The 24,742-nt window shown below is 38.8% G+C and overlaps 1 protein-coding gene across 1 annotated transcript; it reads left to right on the top strand.

Moving 5' to 3' along the window:
• The first annotated feature begins 5,278 nt into the window (after positions 1 to 5,278).
• On the top strand, positions 5,279 to 24,497 carry BBOX1 (gamma-butyrobetaine hydroxylase 1). The gene is made up of 7 exons (XM_038139234.1): positions 5,279 to 5,597; positions 7,264 to 7,378; positions 14,908 to 15,106; positions 18,962 to 19,067; positions 19,952 to 20,148; positions 20,869 to 21,035; positions 22,159 to 24,497. The coding sequence occupies exons 1-7, from the start codon at positions 5,376 to 5,378 to the stop codon at positions 22,317 to 22,319; spliced, it is 1,167 nt and encodes a 388-aa protein (XP_037995162.1). The 5' UTR covers positions 5,279 to 5,375; the 3' UTR covers positions 22,320 to 24,497.
• The last annotated feature ends 245 nt before the right edge of the window (positions 24,498 to 24,742 follow it).

Here is a 24,742-nt window from a genome sequence, read left to right as displayed (position 1 = left end):
AGCCAGAAAACAAACTTTCTAACACAATTTGAAGCATTAGAAAGCAGGCATTCTTTATTCTCAGCATGCTGAACACACTCAGAGGGTATCTCCCTAATCAGGTGTGTCATGAAACTTTACAAGAAGTTAGTTATTCCATCATGATCATACTTCTTCATTACAATGGACTTCCTAGCTAACAAACACCACTTTTCCCAGAACTAATTTGCATGCAGCTGCCTCTTACTGGGAGTCCTTTTGTGGTCCTACAAGGTTGTCTAAGGGGATCTGGTGGTCATACTCACTGAGTGTCCCCAGTGTTGCAGATGACCTCACCTTGAACTTCTCCAAGGGCATACGCTGTTTCTTACTGCATGGCTTTGCCACAAAAGCCACTATGTTCCTCATTATCTGCTTATCTATTGGTTCCAGCTATGTTTAGCATCCTTTGTATCTACTTTTACTTTTTTTGTATCTATTCTGCTAGTTAGTCTTTAAGCTCTATTTAGCAACTTCAAGGGGAACTGAAAATGTCTATTGTCTGTCAAGCTGTTGAGTCCCCCTCTTCTTGAGACTATGTCTCTTTTAGGCAAGTCTCAATGCTTCATTTTCCAGCACAAAGTGTTGCAACAGTTATAACACTAAATCATAATACAGGCAGGTGCACACACTGCAGTGATTACAATGACTGCCATAAATGCATTTTGTAGCAGTCTCAAACTTGGTAACCATGAAGTAAGCCAATCTCACCAAGAAGAATTTTTCTCTTTATGCCACTCTTTTACTGCTTTTTCTGTTGAGGTGATTCCTGACTGTTAGACTTCAAACGCATCGTTGATGTTAGTGTGACACTCCTGTCCTATAATAATACATGTTCCTCCTTGGCTGGCAAGCAGATAATCTGGCCATGCAGTTCTAGAGCCACCATTTGTGTTTGTTGGAGCTCAAAGGATGTGCTCTTTAATACTTAAATAGTATCATTTGCCATTTCTAATAATCTATTTAGCTTGTTTATGTAAACTCACAGGACAAGGTAGTGCACATGGAACACAGCATGAACCATAATCTTTTGCTTTCTGAAATCAAAGGGGTGTTTTGCAGATCATCCTGCAGTCCCTGGATGGAAAATGTTCTCTTGGCCCTAACTCTTATTGCAGATTTTGCTGAAGTACCCTAAGGAGAGGAATTAATATTGCTTGGAAACAGGAACCAAACCATCCTTTAAGAAGCCATTTATAGGCATTGTTTCTGCATAGACAATAGATGCCACTCCCAGTACTAAACATCTGATTTCCTATTTTCCACTACTGTGCTACTGATGGAGTTAGGGCTTCTATGCCTGATTCATTTGTGTCCTCATTGCCATTAGGCCAGGGGCAGTCAGAGACTAGATTTTGTGTCTTGCATGGTGCAGCTGAGAAAGAGAGGACTATGTGCCTGACTATTATTTGGCACACAGGTCCCACCTAGGAAACTTGAGCACTGTAGTATGAGTAGTGACAAATTTAGTTGTTGTGAAATGCTTTATTGAAACAGACCGGTGAAGACATGCTGGGTGGCGTCTGTGCAGAACTTAACCCAGTATACTCTAACCATTCCACTCATACAAACCAGAAAAAATCCTCCTGAAAGGAGAAGCTTCTGGTCTGGTGCTATGTGTAGGGAAGAAAAATTAGACTTGCTTTCTCCCGTATTATCTTAGTAGCCTCCTGCAAGTGGCACATGTGCGACCCTTCCTCCACATGCCTTTTGCATGACCAGTTACCTATGACCAGATGAACAAATACCAGTTAAGTGACATTCGTGATAGCAAGACAATAACACACCTCAGTGTCCTGCCATTAAAAAAAAAAAAAAAAAAAAAAAAAGTGATTTTCTATTACCACTAGTATATGTGGAGTCTCTTAGAAGCAAGTTTAGATTTCTTAATTGAATGGTAAAATAGGAGATGTCTGGAAGCCCTTTAAATCTGGCAAGCTTCACATAGGCCTTCAGATTTAGTGAAGAATCTTCCCTTTGAGACATTCAGAAAGTAAAGGTTTAATATATTTTCCAGTCCCTAGTTTTGACATTTTCAAGAAAATTACTTATAGAATATCTGTATACAAAATCCAGGTAATTAAAACTGCCTTGCTAAAGTTAAAGAAGAGCCTTTGCTTAGGTTAAGCACTAAGCATGTGGATGATACTAAAATTATTTAATTTTAATTATTAATTATTAATAAATCTTATTGTTAAATTAATTATTTAATTAATCTTACTACATAAGATGAGAAATTTGTGTACAAAACCAGTGTGTGGACTACTGGATAGATGAATGTAATGAATATATGAAATACATTATAGAGAAACTTTGAAATTAAATACTTAGGGGTTTAATATTTATATCCAGACCTTTGGATTTTTCCTGCTTCCCCCATTTAGTAAGCTGGAGGAGCTTCCTGGTGGCCTTAAACATCTAAAGCAAATCCTGGCTCTTATGGTCTTTTCTTAAGCAGATAGCTACAGGAGTGCCTACTAGATTTAGTACACAGAGAAAAGCATCCCTATCCCCAAAGGAACTGGGTGGTTGGTTTTGGGAAGAGTGCTTTGTTCTAGAATTTCTTATACATTGAAAGAAGTGTGGAATAATTTGATCCAACCATTTCTGTTGCTCAGGTGCCTCAGTTCATGTGGATATGAGTACCATGCCTTGTGCTGGACAATTCAGCATTCTCCAGGGGTCAAGCAATGGGACTCATTAACATCAAGTAAACTGCTAACCTTGAACAGAGAACTATCCAAAAATGATGTAGCAAAAGTTTATGGCATGTTGAAATAATCTTTTCATTTTTTAACCCTAAAGCATAACACAACTTTTCAGCCATACATAATAAAACTTCATCCAAAAAGTCTCACAAGGACACTGCAGCCAGTCTTGCAATAGAAATATTTTTACAGTCCAAAGGAAAATTGCAGTATGATAGAAATACACATATATATATAGACATACCTATATTTATATACACATTTGTATAAAAGAAAATCTATTCAATCTGAATATAAACACAGTTTTGGATAAAAGGTGTTTAAGTCTGTATGCACAAAACTAGCTGTACTGCATTGCAGGTGAGGATTAGTAATTGCTGGGTTCTAATGGGACTGGGACTGCTATCCATAAACACTGTGAGAAACAACTGCTCACTTTGAAAATTTAAAAAGGTTTATTAAACCTTAACAAAAATACAACAAAGGACTACATAAGGAAAAAGCTGCAGCGCTGGGAACTGCCCCTTGTGCATACCACATGACCAGTTTTTCTTCAAGTTGGATGCTCAGTCTTTTATACCCCTGGGGGTTGCATCAGCCAACCCTGGCCCCTCCCAAAGTCTGTCAGTCAGCTCTTCTTTGCCATTTTTCAGTGGAAACTGCTTTCTTGTAAATTGATTGGAGATGAGGTGTTGCCATGCCACACCTTCTAAGCAACAAGCTTTTTCATTCCCAACTGCCCCATGCAAGGGAGACGTGCACGCCTTCTTCTACCCGTCCTAGACAACCCCGGCTGTCTGATGGTAACAATACAGGGGGGGGAAGGGAACTATGGGGAGAACAGAGGACATCTAAACTACAATAACATCACTATGCATCACTAAAGCTTTTCTTAATATTCACACAATAGTTATCTTTTAATTGCGAGAGCAAATCATCTCATTATCCATCTATAACAAACACAAGAAAGGAAAAAACACAGTATTCTGCTTTGCTGTAGTCAATCAAATGAAATAAAAACAAATGGAGACCCAAGGGTCATGTGTAGCCTAGTTCTAAACTGCAGCAAAGGAAAAATATTGAAAAACCATCTGATAAATCCAGTAGGCCTTTGTGAGTCAAAATAGTGAAGCCCAGGACATTTTTTTGTGCACAAATGCAGCTGGCAAGACTTTAGTCCTGGTAGCACCAATATGTTGCCCTGTGAACTTAAGAACAAAGAGAAGATACTTAATAAATATGCAATATTCGACATTGATAAAGACATTAAAATACGTATATAATGACTTATTCAGGGAGCATCCCCTGAATTTTTCTGAATAAGAAAAAACATTAGACCAGAGTTTTTCTAATTCTAGGATCTGCACCATTGTTCTGCAGTACAGTATGCAGCTGGCTTTAAATAAAAGAGTATAGAAAGTGATCTGGCCGTGAAAGGAGACAGTAACTCTCACAGAACTCTGTTGCTGAAGTCATGTCTACAAAGCTTTTCCTTGCAGGGAAGAGAATTCCGTGTTCTCTATTCCATAGTATCCACAGCAGGGGTTAGGGTGTATGTACTTTCATACTTTAGGTTCTGAACATGGTTAGTCATAGCTCTGGCTTTTGGTTTGTGGAATTTGTTTTGAGGTGTCTTTCTGTGAAAGACTGAAATGTTATGGCTACTGGCTTCAACATTGTTATGAAGGAATTGTTGCCCTTTATGGCAAAACTGCATAATGAAGCTGTGACCACCAAAGCCCACTCCTTCCTGAATATGCCTCCTGACTGGAACTTCGGACTGGGAATTAAGCTGCCTAAAGAAACACGAAATAAGATAACAGTGACAGTTTTGTCCAGTTACCTCAGAGCTAGGGAGAAGTAAACAAGGCTGCGGAAGAAGAAGGTATCCACAAGAAAGCCAGACCCAGCATCTGTCCTGAAAATGCACTCTGGCTGTGTTCAGGGTGGGGGAGGCCATAGCCCACAGACTCATCTTCTGAGGCCAGGTTTGCACATGCCCCTACCCCGACCATGGGGAGAGGAGGTTTCAGGGCTGTTGCATCATTGCTGGTCAGAGGGCATAGCAACGCAAGACAGCCAAGATGAATCAAATTGAAGGGATTTTTGAATAGATGGGTCTCAGTATACCCTCTGTCAGCAACATATAATGAATATTCCTGAAGTCTAGGTAGTTGGAAGGGAGGGGAGAATCATTGTAACATTGTCCTTGTGCTGTACTTGCTTTTTCAGTAATAAAGCTGCTCTTGGTGGTGTTTTAGGAGCTCCGTGACGGAGTTCCCTCTGGTGGTTTTGCTGTAGAACCCAAAAGGTAGAACCCAATATGTAATATAATAAAGCTTTTTAAAACTCTGCCATATGCTTCTTCATCACCAGTTGTTGAAAATAGAGACATTTCTTGCACATTTAATTGCACTTAAACTTTTTCCTCTCTTTATTCTATAAGTAAATCGCTTGAAAATCTGAAATACAAATGGCAAATGGTTTTAGGAGCTCCATGACGGAGTTCCCTATGACGTCTCCCTGTGATGTCTCCCTGTGACGTTTTGGCCACGGAACCCAGAATGCTGAGGGCGGCGGCCGCGCAGTGCTGCGGAGCGGAGTCTGCGTGCGCTCCCGGGCTGGCGCCGCTCTCTAGGAGCGCTCAGCATGAGCCCGGCCGTGCGGAAGGTGAAGGCTGCGGGCGAGGGCCGCTTCGTCTGCGTGCAGTGGGAGGACGGAAGCGAGAGCAGCTACCCCTCCGTCTGGCTGCGGGACAGCTGCCAGTGTCCCCTCTGCTTCCTGCCCTCCGCCGGAGCGCGCAGGCTGCTCCTCGAGGATCTGGATGTCGACATCGTGGTGAAGCAGGTTGCTCTGGCAGATAGCAAAAAGGTATTTGAAGCAAACCATCGTTCACCTTCTCGTGAAACTTGTCTAAAATACTTATTAATCTAAATTCCAGACAATTCCAAGTTACTCTCTAATTACAGTTTGCTTGTTTGCAAACCTTACCAGATACTTGCAAAGCTTCCAGGAAGAATCGCGATTTGGGGAATTCAGATCTTTCCACCTTCATGTGAATCTTCACTGTATGGATGTTATGCAGAGGCTGTGAAAACTCAAGCTTCAGCTTATAATATGATTATTATAATCATATAATAATGCTTTTAAAGATTCTGCCATGTGCTTCTTCATCCCTAGTTGTTGAAAATACAGACATTTCTTGCACATTTAATCACACTTACACTTTTTCCTCTCTTTATTCTTTAAGTAAATGGCTTGAAAATATGAAATGGCAAGACGATGATGACTTTATAACAAAAATATCAGCTTTATTAGCAAACTTTCAATGTAAAATAACCATTGTCTTGAGTGAACACTCAAACCAAAGTTAAATCCGATAATCAGAATTGGACTAATGTCCATATCCCTGTCTACATATCTACATTAACATTTTTTCCTGCAAAATGGAAGGTTATCAAGCAAAAGAAGATAGGAGCTGCCCTCCTTATGAATGTCAATTTTTCCTAATATATAAAATCCTAGTATATTATTTAGATTTTTTTAATCTTTCATTAAAAGCAGTATGTGGCTCCTTTGGCAAACTAATTTCCTTGATTTTATACTTAAAGATGTTTTAAGCATATTGAATATGCAGCAGTCACCCCTGGGTCAGATGGGGCAGCCTCGCTGCAGGGGCAGTTTGCAGAGTCTGACTACATGTGTCCTGTATCCTCAGCTACAGGATAAGAGTCTCTGGTGAGGAATTCTGGGCTCCCAAGTTGATTGTAGACAAAATTAATGCAATGTAAATTCATTATTTGATCAGGCAAATTAGGAATTGTCTGCTTGCACTTATATTCAGAAACTGATAAAAGCACAGCACTAATACTAAAATGATACTGATAGTGTTTTACCAACATATAAATGAGCAGAGTCATGTGAATTGGGAATTGATACTTATTCATCCACCTTAAAAATTCAGCTGAGGGTCTGTGCTGGACAGAGCTCTTTCAGTTCATGACAAGCAAAGCCATATGCTTTCTATCCATGTTTTTTTCAGGAATTGAAAAACCCAACACCTTTTAAAAATTTATTTGATAGAGGGAGGACTTCAAAAGTAGGAGATGGATTTCTCTCCTAGCAAAAGGTCATTGTCTGTCTTGTTCTTTTTCTTTTCTCACAACCTGTCAGTGTTTTGCAAGAAATTTTCTCTGTTCTGAGCTGGGTGAAGTGCTCTCCCCAGTGATACGTGCCAGTTTTTACAATTCCTTTCTTCCTGTTAAGTGCAGCTCCCACAGTGGAAACAGTCTACACAAACCAGCAAATTGGGTCATGGGTTGAAATGAAAATGAACATTTATAAAGTGTCAGAATGTGAATGGCGTTTCAGTTGGGTTTTCATTGCTTGTTTGCTATCATGCTTCAGGGAAAGTTTAGCTCTGATATTATTGATCTAAGTATTACAATTTCTGCAATTTCTAAGGGATTATGTTGTTCTAGATGATGTTTTTCAAGTATTTTTTTTCTAAACTCACCTTTTCCTTTGTGTCGAGAAGATCTCTATTACATGGCCTGATGAACACACAAGCGAATATGAAGCTGAGTGGTTGAAAAAACGATGCTTCTCTGAAGAAGCCAGAGCTGTAATGCGAGCAGATTTATTTTTACCAGGTAGGAATTAAATCCATGCTTGTGACATATGCAAGGGGTTTGACACTGACAGTCCTGGTTAGAAGTGCCTGTGTGAAGACCAGGTCTACCCAGCTTGAAGCTGTGGTAACAGCCCTTGGTGTCCAGTGCCAGGCTGTGCATGTGTGACAGGGACCTGTGGTTATCTTTTCCCTCTTCTACCTTCTATACCTGAGAAAAGTACAACTAATCGGGCTGCACTTACTTTCCTAAAAGCCTTTTCTTTCCAGAAAGTGTTAGTAGGTTGCATAGTCTGTGACTATGCAAGTGTGTGAGCGCTGTTTAAACTATTTAAATTTTTTAAATTTTTTCTAAAAAGAAAGATTATTTGGAATTGCAAGGGAGTTACAACTGAAATATTTTTTCCCCTTTTTCATAGCCTTCTTGTTAAAAAGTAACTGTGTAGCATAGCAGTGTGTAGTGCTGAAGTTCAGGTTGTGTTTGCTTTGCTTCCCGTGCATATTTTTAGTCATAGACTGTCTTTTGATAGCAAAGCATTTTGTACAACTGTCTTTGTAAAATTTACCCTGTACAAATCACTTACCCTTTAAAGTGAATAATTATAAACCCATGAGGTTTGGCATGATGCGTAACTTTGACAGCATTTCAGACTGAGTGTGAAAGTGTGAAAGCTTGCAAGATGCCTGCAATTGCTCCTGATAGTGTTCCTGTGAGATCTGCTGTTGCAGAAAGCTGTGCATCTGTGTTCAGTGTTAAGACAGTATCTGTTAAAATAGGACATTACTGGTTTAAAAGACAAGAAATATCTCCATTCATTTCAGTGGATGCTGTAATAGACACTTCATAATTCAGAAAGGATCTATTTTCCCTTGGTAATATAAAAGTTTCTATCTACTTTACTTTTGGCAAAAATGAACGGTTGTTTTTACTATTTTGAAGAGTTTGGCATGCTTCCAGAGTGAATATGGTGAAGATACAGATCTCATTCAGGGAAACTAGACTTGATTTTTCAGATGGCAAGAACTTTTATTTGTGAAAATGAATATCCTATGAAAGCTAGCAGGGTGTTTTTTAGTCTTCAAAGGGATCAACGTAAATTGCTTTAATTAATACCTAGACAAAATAATCTGGATCTCAGGTTGTGTTTATTGGCAAAGGCATTAATTACTGAGATTTCAATATGTCAGATGTAATGCTACTTTTTTCACCTATTTTGAAGTCTTAACTGGCTGTGATTTGCCTTCACATGCATGCATTTGCACAGTGGTTACCTTTGGCACCTAAATACAATGCATGTTTTGGAAGCCAGTCCTCTGCTCTGCCACTGCTCTTCTCCATTGGAGCCATCCAGGTAAAAATATACACCAAAGATCTGTTTCATTCTTTGAGCAATGCTTTTTCAAATTTTGTTTCACATGGTGGATCTGAGGATATTGTGTATAAACGTTACACCAATTAACTGGCTTTTTTTTAGTGGTGTCATACATCTCTTCGTCTTGCTCTCAGATGAGCCCTGGCTCATGATGATTGACATCTTTTTAGAGTTTTTCCCAGGTTTCAGTTGCAAAAAAGGCTGTGAGTTTGCTTGCTGGCTGTTTAAGATCTGTTTTTTGTTGTATATTTTGGTAAGTTTAGAACACACTTCCTTGTGGTGAGTGGCGATGCACCCTGTAAATTACATGCCCTCAAGTAGCTAACCATACCCCAGCAGTATAATGTTACAGACAATGGTATGAAATGCCAGCCCTGCATGCTGATTCAACAAAGAGAAATGCAAGCTCACCAGACTGCTGTAGTTAAAGGTTAACCTTCACTGCTGACATTCACAGCTGTGGCTGGTTTTTTTTTTTTCTTTTGCAAGTGGTTATTTGCTTTTAGTACTGCTTTTTTAAAAAATGTTTTTCCATCATAGTTTCTTATTCAAAAAACGTAGATGTCAGACATTGTGTCAAGCCCAAAAAGAAGAGTAGGTCAGATTTTCAGTGCATGATGAAGCAACTATAAATAGCTCTATGACAGTATGTCAAGATTGTCTTTTAAAACATTGTCAGTATGTCTTTTAAAACATTGCCAGATCCTATCCATGCAATATGCAAAATCAAAATCTGCTACTTGTGTATATCAAGGCTCATTTCAGCCCAAGCTTACAAGATGCTCCCAAAAGAGCAGTCAAAGAGCCATATTCTACTTCTACAGCTGTGGTGTCTCAAAGATACTCTTTTTTCTTTCTGTTTACTTGAGTTCTATGCAGCAGATGTCACATGAATGATTTACCATGTCTGTAATTCAGGTGCTCGGAGTAGTAGAGGGTGCTTGTGAGAGACACTGAGTAAGCCAGTATCCAGCATCCAACTCCGTTGTGTTTGCTGAGGCTCATTTTGCAACATGCTGGCATTCCAACAATAGGATGGCGCTGGGGGGTTTGGGGGGTGGGGGTGGAAATCAGATAACATCACAATCGTATTTTCCTGTTGGGTGAAAGAGAAGATTCTGCAGAGCTAGTCTGTAGTGGTGCCTAATATTTTTAACCTTAGGTTAGGTTAAGGTTTAAACAGCAGTTTAAAGGTTTCAAATGATGATAATTCTTTAAAATGTGATAATATAATACTGAATGTTTATAACCAGTTCTGTAAAAGTTTGAATCAGGATGTTAACAGCATCAATGCTATTTTCAGTTTCTCTGCTAGGTCCTGAGAGATGATAATTTTAGAAGAATGAAAAAAAAAGTTTTTTCATTCTTCTTCTAGAAGAATGAAAAAGTAGTTTTTTATTTTAAAAGTTTGGTCATTTGAATTTATCCTGCAGTAATAACTAATAAGGGCTTAATGACAAGTTAGGCTGCCATATACATAACTCACAATACAGCAAAAATACACTTGGCTTTCAACAAACATTAAAATACATGCTATAGGCAAAATCATTTTAGATTAAGTAATTTACTCTAGTGGTGTCTAGACTTTCTTATATTGCTCCAGAAGATTTGATCAGCATTGTCCCAAGTTGTGTAGTAAATGTTGGATAATTCCAGGTGTTGATGCATGCGCACCATCTGCAGGTACTGAACAAAGGGCATCTTCTCATTTTATGCAAACTCTAATGTAGTTAGGACTAACCTGGTATGATCAAGAAATGGGATTTTCATTTTTCCTTTCTTCCCCACCCCAAATTATTGTTCTGAAATTATTGAAAGAGGCATTAATTCTTTCAAAAGAGTTTCATTCTTCCCATTTTGAAAAGCACATAGATCTGGGGTTGTAGTAGTCATAATATAAATTATCCATAAAGATACAAAATAATTCTGTAAGAGTTGTTTTTATCCCGTATGAGTTGTTCAGTTACATTTGCAGAGGGACCTGGACAGGTTGGATAGATGGGCTGATCCAGCAAGGTGAGGTTCATCAAAACCAGTTGCCGGGTCCTGCACCACAATAACCCCTGCAGCACTACAGGCTGGGAGAGAGTGACAGGAAACAGTCAGGCAGAAAGGCTCCTGGGGGTACTGACTGGTGGCAGACTGAATGTGAGCCAGCAGTACAGCCAGGTGGCTAAGAAGGCCAATGGCTCCTGGCCTGTATCAGGAATAGTGTGGCCAGCAGGACCAGGGAGGTCATTGTTCCCCTGTGCTCAACACTGGTTGGGCAGCACCTGGAGTGCTGTGTCCAGTTCTGGGCCCTCACTTTAGGAAGGACATTGAGATGTTGGAGCATGTCCAGAGAAGGGCAAAAAGGCTGGTGAAGGGCTTGGAACACAAGTCCTCTGAAGGACTCAGGTGTGGACCCTGGAGAAAAGGGGGCTCAGGGGTAACCTCATCACTCTCCACAGCTCCCTAAAAGGAGGTTGTAGCTCAGTGAGGGTTGGGCACTGCTCCCAGACAACCAGCGACAGAGCAAGAGGACACAGACTAAAGATGGACCAGGAAGGTTCAGGTTGAACAACAGGAAGAATTTCTTCACAGAAAGTGAGATTGGGCATTGGAATGGGTGGCCCAGGGAGGTGGTGGAGTCACCGTGCTGGAGATGTTTAAGAAAGGCTGGACGTGGCACTCCGTGCCATGGTTTATTGACAAGGTGGTGCTAGGTCATGGGGTGGACTTGATGATCACAAAAGTCTTTCCCAACCTAGCTGATTCTGCGATTTGCAAACATAAAGATTTTTAATTTGCCAACTGCAGCTGTGCTGTGCAAGTGAGACCTAAGGCTGTCCAGACATTAATGACTCATTCCTATCTTTCTTACCCCTTCAGCTTTCAGAGCATATGTTCTAGTACTTCTACTACAGTACAATGGAAACTGCATTTACTGCCTTAGCAGTGGGAAGAAATTGTTCTATAATGACGCAATAAAACAATGAAGTGCTTGAGTGGGAGTTGCAGTTACCACCAGGAAATACTGCCAAAGAGTACAGTCCCTGTGCAGTTCAGTGCAGCTCCTTGATAGATTTTCAGGCTGAAGAGGTTTTGTGAATAAAAATGGATAGAAAGTTCCTGTTGTTTGGTATGTGGAAGAATAACACGCCATGGGGAGCATACCGTTTTCTAAGACTTTCAGGCAGTCTGTTTAAAAAACACTTTTAAATGGAAGAATGTAACTATCTGCATACCACAACATCCTTTTTCCATTCTCTAAGTTTTGCTTTCCTGTCTCTTTTCCAATTAATTATGGACCTGGTAATCTGTCAAATTGTAAATATTGGACAACATAGAGCATTTTCATTCAGAGCCAAGGTGTAAATGCTGCTTCTTTTAGCACAGACCTTTGACTTGTCTCTCACCTATTGCTGTTGTGCTCACCTGGCTGTGAAGCTTTCTGGGACCAGTCAGGAGAATTCCTTCACTATTTTTCATACAAATATGAATTGTTTAAAAGCAGTTCGTGTGTATCTCAGACATAAGTGTTAGAAATTAGACCTCAGAACTATTGCAGCTACTAGAGCGATCAAAATTGGCACTTGTGTATTTAAATTAAGCTCTAAGAGCTCTCTGAAAAAAGTCCACAATTACTAATATGTAAAGCGTAATAAGTCTGCAGGAAATTCTTTGCTAAAATTAATCATTTTCTTTGGGATATTTAGTATTAAATGGTGTGATCACATTCATATTACCACTTGGAGCTATATGCAAGGTTTCAACTTCTGGTGTATTTACCATGGTGTCATTACAGAGTACACTGGCAAATGTGAAGGGGGAAAGGTTGCTCCTGCACTAGCTCAAAGGCCAAGCTCTTGACTGCATCAGCATGTCACTGAAGGGCTGGAAACTTGTAGCCTTTCTTCTCTGAAATTTGAGGTAGGATTTATATGCATTTGTGTACCAGCTTGCACCTTTAAAAAGAGAGACAAATATAAATCTTTAAGGATGCTGGCTACACTTGTCACTGAAAGGGAATTTATATGAGAAAAGTGAAGCTTTGAGGAAAAGAGTTTATGGCCTTGAACAGCAGGACTGAACTGTATTTACTCTCTAGCTTTTTTTGTTTTGTTGGTGTTGGGCAACTATTTTTGTTTGTTGGTGTTTTTAAAATGCAAAGTGGTGAAACATTAAAGAAAAAAAAAGCTCTTCAGTTTTAGTAGCTGTTTTGAGAGCATCGGTGTGGAGTTCCATGACACTTTGCAATTTCCTTGACACTTTGCAATTTCCACCTTGTAGCAGTACTGTAGAGGTTAAATATCTCTTCAGTCAGCAGGCAATGTAATAATATTATTCCCAGATACATTTCAGAGTCTGGCAAAGGCTAAATTCCCAGAAAAAAAGTATTTCTCTTCAAGTTAAGTGATATGAGAAACATTTTGAATTTAGTTTTTGCCTCCCTTTGCCTCCATATCTGTTTGGATGTGAGGCCAGAGAACAGTCGCCAGTGCTGCAGGTCTGCTTGGGTGGTGGGTGGTGCTTCCACAGGCCAGTGGTAGGGGTTGACAGGTTTGTTATGCCAAAATCCAGGACAGTCCCAGCCTGCTATGCTGAGCATGTGCTGTTCTGCAGTGCTGTGACAAAGCACAGGTCTGTAACAAAAGCCAAACCCACTGGAAAATCCAACATCACAGGCCATGCCCTGCTGTACAAGTGGCATCCCATATCAGGCTGAAACTTCTAGCAAGAGCAATAGGCATTGAGAACTTGAACAAGGGGACACTACAGTCTATGTACCCTTGGAAGCCTGGGACTCCTGGAGCTGCAGTTCAATTCCAGGTGCATGTATTTATTTTCCAAAGTGAAGAAAAATCTGTTGATATATTCCTTGAAATTCTACTTATTGTTTCTGAAAAATTAGGAAAATATTTATTAGCAAGTCAGTAAGAAAACTAGGATGGAAAAGATGAAACTTAAAATGTTCTGTTAGTTTTCACATGGTTATTCACCTGCTCTGTCTTTCAAAGGATATTCTTAGCATACTTATACAACATACAACATACTTAAGTCTATTTTAATTTCTTAACTTCTAATAGGGTAAAGGGAAAACATTCATATTATATTTTTTCACCATCTTTCAAACATGTGAAAAGATTTATATTAAGTTAAACACCGTGGAGCAGTAACTGACCATGGAGTGCTATCAAAAAGGAATTTAGTGATGTGAGATTATATGTCTCCTCAAGATTTGCACTTTTTTATTTTGTGAACATGTTACAAAATTCAACAGCTTGTTGAATCATACTGCTGCTTCTTTGAAACACAGGTAGACCATAAAAGATGGTCTTTGTGGATAGCTCATATCTGGGCATGTGTGTTCTGATTCTTGGACCATCTCTAAGTAGCGTTAGCCAGATGAAAGAAGAACACACTACAAGTTGAAACATATTTTAACTCTGTAGTGTCTGAGTTAAATTTTTTTAAAGAGCACATTGTATTTTATGCTTCCTGCCTATATCTAGAAAGAGGTAAAAAAGAAGCCCAAACCTGGCCTTCACATTTGTTTGAACTATAGTATGTCCTTCAGCCACCAGGTAAAATTACCCAGAGTTCTCAATTCTGAAATCTCCTTGAAATTTGTAGTTTTACTTTTCCTGTCCATTGAAGAGATGTTGGAATAAATAGAGATACAGGTGTTTTATAAGTGATGCCACATGCATAGTTTTACAAATGTTTATGTGGTCTCATTTCTAGTGTGTGATCTCTGTGATTGATGATTGGGCAAGTTATCTGAATATTAGCTAAAACACCAAGTTAGGTAGTTGTGATTTAAACAAAACAATTATTCTAGATAAAATCTTTTCTTGCTTTGTAGTACACTCTTCTAAGAATAGCAGCTTCAGATTAAAAATATAATAGCAAGGAAAAACAAATATGTCTTTACTGTAAGAATAAAAGCCCTGATTCAATATTTAAGAGAATGCTTGACTTAAACCAGTACTGTTTCAAGCTTTGCAAAAAACTAGAACCAATGCTAACTTTACACAAAACAAAAAAAAGTAAGAATAAGCATCTTTGTCCTTTTTACCCATTACTGTGCACTATCTTTGAACGTGTGTGTATGTTTGTGCATACAAGCCAGTAAATGGAAGAGTTTTGGTGCTAAAACAGCTAAGAGATTATTTCTCTATTTCTTCCCTTTCAGAACATCAGTACTGGGGCTCAGACCTTCAACTTCCCAAAATACCTTTTGAAGAAATCATGTACAATGATGAAAGTGCATACAGGTGGTTGTGCAACCTAAAGAAAGTGGGAATTGTTCTACTGACAGGAGCTGCTACAAGGCAGGGAGAATTGATTAGACTTGGCCACAGGATTGGGTTCCTGCGTCTCACATTTTATGGGTGAGTTTGTTTTATAAAATCTTTGTTTTGCCAGTGTTGTAATCACTTCTAATGTTCTTCATCTAAGCTTGTTATATCTCTTTTGAGGATTTATATATTAAAGCAAGGTGTGTGGTTTTTTTCTCTATATATTCGAAAATTTGGCATCAAGTTCATATACTGTAAAAGAGAATTGCTTTGCTGTTACAGGTAAGGTATGTAGAGAAGAGCAGAAATAACACTAACTGCTGAGAGAAGGAAAAATGCCTGAAAACAAATGTTGTTGAATATAGGGTAACAGTGAGATAGACTTACTCTTCTATGCCATGAAACAAAACCAAAAATCCCTAATCCAGTCCCATTCTGAACTGTGCTGAAACCTTTTCTTAGTGTGATTTTGAGTCACGGATATAGGTAAGACTTAGATGATGGTATTGTGGCCCACATCACCAAGAAGATGGGCTGAGTATCCATTTTCCTGCTGTCAACAGAGTGTGCTCTGGAAAGCCATAACCAATCCCGACAAGTAGAGTTCAGCTTAAAGGAGCACAAGCAGGCACTTGTAAATGATCCTTTTGATGCCACGAACTGGCAAACTGTAGCTCTACCTCTGCAAACACCTACTAAATGAGCAGACAAACCATGGTGGCAGCTCACATCTTGCTGAGCTGAATCAGTGACCTTCATCTAACTAAGAAGAAATGTTTGTAGCTAGTACTTACCATAATTTTCATTTCTGAAACAGAAGTTCAGTTCTTACTGTCATCTAATTTTGGTGTGGCTTTTACAACTGTAATAAAATAATAACTGTGGGTTATTATTTCCCTGGTGTTTTACTGGGAGCCAAATACACGGCCTACAAAATATGATAAATAAAAGGATAAACTTGGAATTGGCAAACTTGCCAAATTAAACATTACCTCAACAGAACCCTGAATTTTAAACTGAAATGTAACAGCAATGAATACAATTCTAACACATGAAAGAAAAAACCTTTCTTCTTGTCTAGATGTCTGCTTGGTGTGACGTCCCTAAAATGTCATTACTGTAAAAAGTGGAAACATTCTCTATATCAGCCATGTAATGACATCAAGAGTTTCCATGTTTTTAAATTAACCTTTTTCTTTCCATTATGGAGACCCAACTGCATTCATGAAGTCTTCAGTCATACTGTGATTCGTTTCTCCAACTTCTCACGCCCTAGACCTTGTGTTCCTCCTCTGTTCTGAAGCCTTGTCCAGTGCTTAGTCTGGTGTGAAGGCCTTCCTTCGGGGCTCCAGCACTGCCATGAAAACAGCCAATCCAACAGTGTCACCTGGAGGGCTTCAGCAGCGAGAGAAGGACGCATGTCCTAAATCTCATATGTGTTAAGACATAGACTTCTAATGATGTGTAAGACCAAATGATTCAAATGTGGCTTCAGTTCTTAGTGCTGCACTTTGGCAGGACTTAGGAGGTAATGGACAGCCTGGTTTTCTACTGATGAAGACTGAGCCCATGTTGCTATCTAATGCAAAAAAATTGCTACACCTGCTTGGTGCCAATTTTCCTACTCTATCAAACAGCCTGAACAATGGACTTTGAAATCTGACCCTAATTATTAAACCACAATCCATTCCAACCCACTTTGCTCTCCTTAAGGTCGCAGTGTCCTGTGACATACCGTTACTACCTGTGCACCAAAAGGTGCCAAGTTGGTGATGGCCAAGTTGATGCTTCAGCTCAATTGAGACTTAAACAAAGTAAGGTTGATTTTTCCATATTCAGTGCTGAGCTCCCCATTAGCCTCATTGACTTTCAAGTCAGTAGCTTGGGCTTTGACCAAAGCTCACTGTGTAGAAGGAAAGCTCCTGGGGGACAGCCTCCCTTGTAAATCCTGACAATACAACAGCAATGACTGCTTTTACAAAAGCTTCTGGTGATTCTATAAAGTGCTATCACTCCAGCAATTTTATGTATTTCATATAAATAAGACAATTTAAATGTGTTAAATTGTTTTAGAACCATCAAGTGACACCATAGCCTGTTAAATTAAAGATGGAGGAAATTTAGCTGCCTTCAGCACTCATTACAGGAATTATAAAAAGAGTCTATTTTTTGGCTGTCAAACTGTGGAAGTGTGGTTGAAATTGTCATGCTTGAGTACTGAGGTCATGTGATGGTGAATATGTGCTGTTACTCAAGTAATGTACTGATGAATATGTGCCATACCAAATAATAAAAACTATTTCTCCTAGGCAGTTAAACACATTTGCAAATACTCAAGAGGGTTTTCCTTCTGGAAATTGCAGAAATCTAATTTTAGCATTTTGCATAATTTCTATACTAAATACCACACCTAGAACAAAAGTATTTATATTCAATATATAAATAATTTTATCTGCATGTTTATAATGTTTTTGCCCGGGGTTTTGAGCCCATCTGATAAGCTCTCAACACCCAAACATTATACCCCAGAATAGCTCAGCATCAATTGGCAGGCATAAATGAGCAGGAGGCTTATGTGGCAGCGTCAGGAACAAAAAAGGTTTAATAAAAAGCAAAATAACAAACAAAAAAAATCGAGCCATGTACACAGCTGCATGCACTTGGTAAAAACACCTCACAAAAGCGATTTGGCTTCTTTGTTCTGTCTTTTTCTATTAAATGGCCCAGGCGGGACCTTTTGGCTTGTGGCCAATTAGCTGTCCTCAAACTTGAGGTGAAGTTCGGAAGGTCCTGTCAGTGACTTTTTACCTGATCACTGGGAGAAAATTCTAGGCTTTTTTCCTTTTGGGGAACAGAGGATAATTCTGTCACTCTGTCCATAGCAGGCACATTCCTACACATGTTCTTTAGCCTATTTTCTTTTTAAACTGTTATGAAGAAGTAAAACTAGGCACACACGTTCTGGAACATATTTTATCTATAGTATCCCACAAGGGAAAATGAGTTTCATAATTTCTTTTTGGTTACTTATGTTCGTGCAATTATATCGTCTCTCTATAGTAAATTACACTTTTCCAGACAAGCATCTGGATCTATAACATGCATCTGCTGAGGATTGTCTTCAATCATGTGAACTTTGTGTAAACAAAACCTGTGGTTCTAGGTCTCAAATTCTCCTGCATGGTGTGTCACTCAAAACACATTTTGTCTGTGTGGCAACATGAGGTATTCATGTCATTGTCATATAGCTGTGACTTACTTTTTTTCATGTTGTCAGAAAACTTTTTACTTAATTGTGCCAAAATCCAAGAGAGAAACTATGTAATAAAATAAACAGAGCTGGTTCTCAAACAGAATGTCATAGAAAGGGAAGAAGTTTTAAAGTCTTTCATCAAGACATTTTTCTCCAGAAGCAAATTTTCAACTTACAGGAAAGATCCCCCTGTAAAGGATAATCTATATTTTCTAAGATTATGAAGCCTTAAAGATAACTTCTGGGGAAAATTACATGGCTTTTACAAGTTCTGCATTTCATTGATAATGTACTCCATGTGGCAGAGGGAAAGTGAAAGGTTGATAAAAAGAAATGGGCCAGCTTCTACTCACTTATTTCTGAAGCATCATTACTAGGATGATTTCTACTGGCAGAAGCCTCTTGGTTAGTGTCTTCAGCTGGCCTTTGCCACCACTGGAAAGCCATCCTTCTTCTAGGTACTGCCCTGATGCCAGATGTCCCTTGACACACTGAAGTTTTATCTAGGACTGCTGAAACAAGCCTCTGTTGGGGTGGAGGGACACTGCTAAATCCTTATTTCCTTATAATGTTACAATATTTTCATGTCCAAAGATAAAGTGACTGTTGTACTGTGATTTCAGTCTCAATGTGTACTGTCTGGCATGCGGGCTGGATGTTCTTACATGTTTTCTCTTTTCCCTTTCATTATAAAGACTGACTTGGCAAGTGCAAGACAAAGCAGATGCTAACAATGTAGCATACACAACTGAGAGACTCTGTTTCCACACTGATTACCCTGCTCTGCAGCATCCACCTGGGGTAAGTTGAATTTACTGACTTTTTCACTCCACAAAAGGGGAAAGGGAAATGTTCCTGTAGTGTGAAATATGATTGGTGATCAGTGGCTCTGAATTTTGTCATAAAAGAGCAATGTAAAAATATTGATATATTAATCTGCATATGCTGATCTATATACAAATGGCATGCAATTTATACGGTATGATATTAATTCAGCATGTCTCCCATATTTTCCATAATTTTAAAATTAAATTCACAAAGTATTGAAAATACTGCCATATGAGAAAACTTTGGGGTCCTTTATATGCTGTGAGTACTGTTCTCATTATTTCATAAAAGTTAGGTGTCTAAATGCTGTAGTCAGGTTGTGACATTTTAGGACTCATCTCTTCAGCTCGGGAGGGAAACAGAGAAAGAAATACGATTAAGATGGTATCTTCTGTTTTCTGTGAATCGGTACAAGATAAATACTTGTTTGTCCTTTCATAACAGACAAAATATCAGGGCCATTCTGTAAAACTGGGCAACCACAGAAAAGATGTTTTCAACCAGTTCCTGTCATATCAAAGTGTAATCCACATAACTCACATCATTCCAGAGAACTGGAAAATAGCAGGAAGAGAAAGAGGGACTCAAAGGAAAGAAGCAAGACCTCTTTGCCACTGACTCACAGGTTGCAAGCATTAGAAGATATCCCAGTGGGATGGATTTATGAACACACTATTTTAATTTTCTGCCTTTGTGATACTGGTGGCAGAGTGAAGCTGCAGTAAATGAGAGCTCAGTCTGTCACTGGGAAAAAAACCAACCAGAATAAAAGAACCACAGCTGTGAGAGAACTGATACTAATAAACTGTTAAATATGCAAGCTAATTATTTTTTAAAGAGCTGTTAATTTTTTCCAGGTTCAGTTTCTTCACTGTATAAAGCAAACAGCTGCAGGAGGTGAAAGTGAAGTTGTAGATGGATTTCATGTATCCAACAAGCTGAAGAAACAAAATCCTGAGGCATATCAGATCCTGTCCTCTACTGCTGTAGACTATGCTGATGTTGGGGTGGATTACTGTGATTTTGCTGTGCACTGTAAACAAAGGATTATAGAGTAAGTCGTTTCAACAACACCTAAAAGAAAATCCCTGTCATCTGGTGGATGATGTGTTGGTAGAACAAGGTCTGCTCCTGCCACCTTGTGGGAAAACACTGGTTTAACATGGTCTGTAGTTCTAGGTTTGGGTGGAGTTGGTTGGTTGGTTGGGATCTTTAGTCTGGTTTTTTTGGGGGAAATGTGTGACTTGTTCTGTGCATTGTGCCACTTACTTGGTTTTGCCACTCACAAACAAGAAGTGTTGGAAAATAGAGTAACTCCTAGGCACAGGCACAGGTTAGCAAACAGCCAAATGCCAGCCAATGTACGCGTATATATCATGCCAAGGAGAGGTCATAATTTGAAACATTTAGATTAAGAATTATATACTATCAGAAGATGAAATGCAAATGTTCATATTCTTTCCTAAATTTAAAAAAAAAGTTTATGATTTATTAAAAAAAGTTTACAATTAAAGAGTGTATAATATTGATCTTTGAGCAAATTAGGTGTCTACACTTTTTCCTGGTTATCCCTTTTCCTAGTTAGTCTTAACTAGCAAAATCCAATCCAATATCAATCTGAATTTTACTATAGAAACATACTGATATTCCAGCAGGAGAATTCAGTTATTGTATAATCATTGTTTAATTATTGTTGAACTGTTTCAGCAACAACAGAATACATTACTTTTTCTTTTTTCCGTTCCTTTTTTTCCCCCTTTTCTTTGTTTAATAGCATGGATTCCAGAGGCCAAGCAATTCGCATCAATTATAATAATGCAACAAGAGACACAGTGTTTGATATACCAGCTGAAAAAGTGAGGCCATTTTATGCAGCTCTAAAGGAATTTAATGATTTATTGAACAGCACAGAACACAAGTTTACTTTCAAGATGAATCCAGGTCAGTAAGTTGATTTTCCTCACAACAATTTTTCACATGTTTTTCCTGACAGTCAAAATACTTGAACACTGCTAGCACTAGTACTGAGAGGAGCTTCAAGTCTTTCAATCATCTATTTTATTTCATACTGCTTTCTTGCATTCATCTCGTAGATTTCTTTTGCCATTGTTACACTATAAAGAAGAAAAAAGTGGCAGAGGGGAATAGTCTACCTATAGATTAGTCGACTGTATCTCTAAATACAAAACAGCATTTTATGCTACATAGCATATTGGAAATTGATGTATCAATAGCACCATAGATTTGCAATCCTATGTGTGACATCATGTGTGGCCTTAATCTCTGTTCTTTCATTCCTCAGCATTAAAATGAATCTGTCAAAAGACATTACAAAAGTAAATTCATCTTTGTATCTGACTGCCTCATATACTATGGTACTTGTGTCTAAAATGTCTGTGAGGAAATTAACCTCTCTCCATTGGAAACACACAATAAAATAGTGTGTAAGATCACATTAATTGAAAAACAAAGTGCCTTACATTACATTAGTGGCATCCATTTTGTTGATTAACACAAATGGTGGTAGGGGGAATGAGGAGAAGATAAGAAAGACTGTGAGTTTATTTAATTCAAGATTTACTGTTATGGTGACACACAAGGGAGAAAAAATTAAATTGGTATTCTAGCATTAATTATGCGATTTCCTAACTTTCAGTGTTTTGACTTTGTTCTCATAAAATTCTCTTAACAGGGATAGTATATATGTGTATAGTACAAATAGCACTAGACTGGTCAAGTAAAATGTATGCTAGTGGTTTTCACACATTTTATTTATTTCACCTCTATGGATTTGCATTCTCCTCAAGTCTTGATTTTCTCAGTATGGACTCCTCTACCACCCTGCTTTTTAACTCCTCATTATATAAGAAATGAAAGAGGTGTCAAAAGGGAACTGGCCTCTCTGGTTGAGAAAGTTAAAATTACTGTGTTGTTGCTATATATCTCCAGGTGGGCTACTTAAAATTATTGCTCACTAACTGTTGATATGAATCTACCTCTGTGTTTTTTTGAAGGAGTCAACTCTAACTACTCAACTACTGACCTTTGTGCAATCTCTTTACAGGAGACGTACTGACATTTGATAACTGGCGTGTGCTTCATGGTCGCCAAAGCTACCCATCCTGTTCAGAAGTGACACGTCACCTGGAAGGTGCCTATGCAGACTGGGATGTAGTCATGTCAAGGCTCCAGCTCCTTAGGAAAAGGGTCCTAAAGAGGGATTGAGCTGTCTTCTAACTAGAATGAGCAAAACATAGATTATCTAACCTCAATCACAACAGCAATATTAAATAAATTAGTCTTCTTTTCAGAAACTGACATCACTTTTGACAAGGGCTTGTCATAGAACCAGGGTAAAGGCTTTGAACTGACAGAGGGTAGGTTTTTATTAGATATGAGGAAGACATTCTTTACTGTGAGGGTGCTGAGGTACTGCAGCAGGTTGCTCAGAGAAACTATGGCTGCCCAGTCCCTGGAAGTGTTCAAGGCCAGGCTGGGTGGGGCTTGCAGCAACCCGGGATAGTGAAAAGTATCCTTGCTTATTGCAGAGGGGATGGAATGAGGTGGTCTTTAAGGTCCCTTTCAACCCAAACCATTCTATGAGTTTGTCATAAATATATTTTTTGTTTCTATAAGCTAAGAAACATTTTGTTTATAACAATTGAAGATTTATCTGTGCCCTGGTCTTTGAATCTAGGAAATATATTGCTATGTCTGTAAGTTTATGAGCTTTTATGAAAGCAGTGTGCAAAGTGGCTTGAAAGATTATCACTTCACTGGACTGACTGTGGATCACAATGCCTTCCTTTGCCTCTACAGATCTACCTGCCCTCCCTAGAAGGCTTGAAAGGTAAAAGGAAAAAAGTATCATTAACTAAATTTTGCTATGAATGGCACCTTTCTTTATTTTCAGACATGAGTTCTTTATTGCATAGATCATAACTAAAATTCACTATCAAAATTTAAAAAAAACTCACCGCCATGATGTTATTTTTAAATACTCACCTTTCTAGGTAAGACTCTGCTGTAATACATGATGTCATTGAACAGAGGTTGTATTCTCTATATCCCACTGTACATGTTTTGATTATCACAGCCATGAATAATTTTTCTTACATTTCCAAGTTCATAACGTCAGAAATTATAAACCTACTAAAGAATGCATCATATTAATGTTCTTCTGCATTAGGAAGATAAATCACTCTCAGTGTAGAACAGGATCAGAAATCCTGTCAGAGGCCATGTACAGACCTAAGGTCTGTACAGCAGATTTTTGAGTTAAGTCAAAAGGAGGAATGCTGATGATGCTTGGTGGCTAGAAACTACAAAGCAGAAGCAGAAGTGGCTATTGGCTTCGCATATGACAGAAATGTGGCAACTGAACCTGTTGCTGTTCATTTCTGGTCCCCGGGGAGTCCCTGGGGGGCCTCCTAAGCTTTGTATTCACTGGTAGCAGCAGACAGGCAAGGAGACACCACACAGCTTCTGAGGGTGTTAATCAGATGAGGGTTTATTGGGGGTCCCACCCCGGGAGCAGCATGGTGTCTGAGGGAGAAGGGGAGAAGAAGAGGGGAGGGGGAGAGAGGGAGAGCCCAGGGAGAAAAGGGGCCAAGAGCAAGGCTGGTCTCCCTCGCACAGCTTAACAGGAGATTCAAAGTGGGTGCGGAATCAGACTTGGGCCAATGGGATTACAGATACATGATACTGCAGGGGAGGCTCACAGCTTGGAATAAACCGTACATTTTCAAGGGCTGAGACAGAGCATACCATTTAACTAAAATGTAACATCACATGAACCCAAATCCATTTTTGTTACACCTCCAATATGTCTTTAGGATGTTTTCCTCTACTCTGGATTCTGAATAAAAATCACTATGTAGAAATGACTGCAGCCAAAGTAGTGGAGTTCTTTCCCTACATTCAGATACCAAATGAAAAAAGAAAGAATTTTTAAGTACTTGTTTTCATACTCATCAACATGTCCACTGAGTTCATTTTTCACTGTGCTTACAGCTGCAGAGTTAACAGGATGCCTCTCACCATGCTGCGAGCTGGGCAAAATAGCCACTCTTCCACCCTCAAATCCTTCTGTTCAACTCTCTATTTTCAAACTGTCCCTTCCAAGTCAAATAAATCCTAGTCTCTTCTTGGAAGGGTAACACAACAGAACTACAACTACAGAATTAAATAACCGTAGAATTAAAATAAGGCCAGGTTAGATGGAGCTTTGAGCAACCTGATTTAGTGGATGGTGTCCCTGCCCATGGCAGGCAGACTGGAACTGAATGGTCTTTAAGGTCCCTTCCAACCCAGTCCATTCTATGATTCAATGACCTAAAATCAGTTTGCAAATACTTCCATAGCTCCTGCTCATCATGTAACAACACGTATCAGCTAAATAATCAGATAAAACTCTATTAGGCCTTTTTGTCATAGGGCAGTTTGAATGTAGTCCTCTTTATTAAATAGTGACATGTTATTGTCAAAGGTATGACCTCATTAAATAGTTTAACAAAATTGGGGTTTAGGGATAATTAAATCTCTCAGTGCCTTCTTTAATAATTAATTCTGGAAACATGAGGAAATTTTTTTTTGTCTTTACAATAAAAGAGGGAAAAGCTGAGGAAAGATTAATACCTACATTCATA

The sequence above is a fragment of the Motacilla alba genome, chromosome 5 (genome assembly GCF_015832195.1).
Source record: "Motacilla alba alba isolate MOTALB_02 chromosome 5, Motacilla_alba_V1.0_pri, whole genome shotgun sequence".
NCBI classification, from domain to species: Eukaryota; Metazoa; Chordata; class Aves; order Passeriformes; family Motacillidae; genus Motacilla; species Motacilla alba.
Note: the sequence above shows the minus strand (reverse complement) of the source record. Positions and strands in the feature narration are given on the sequence as shown.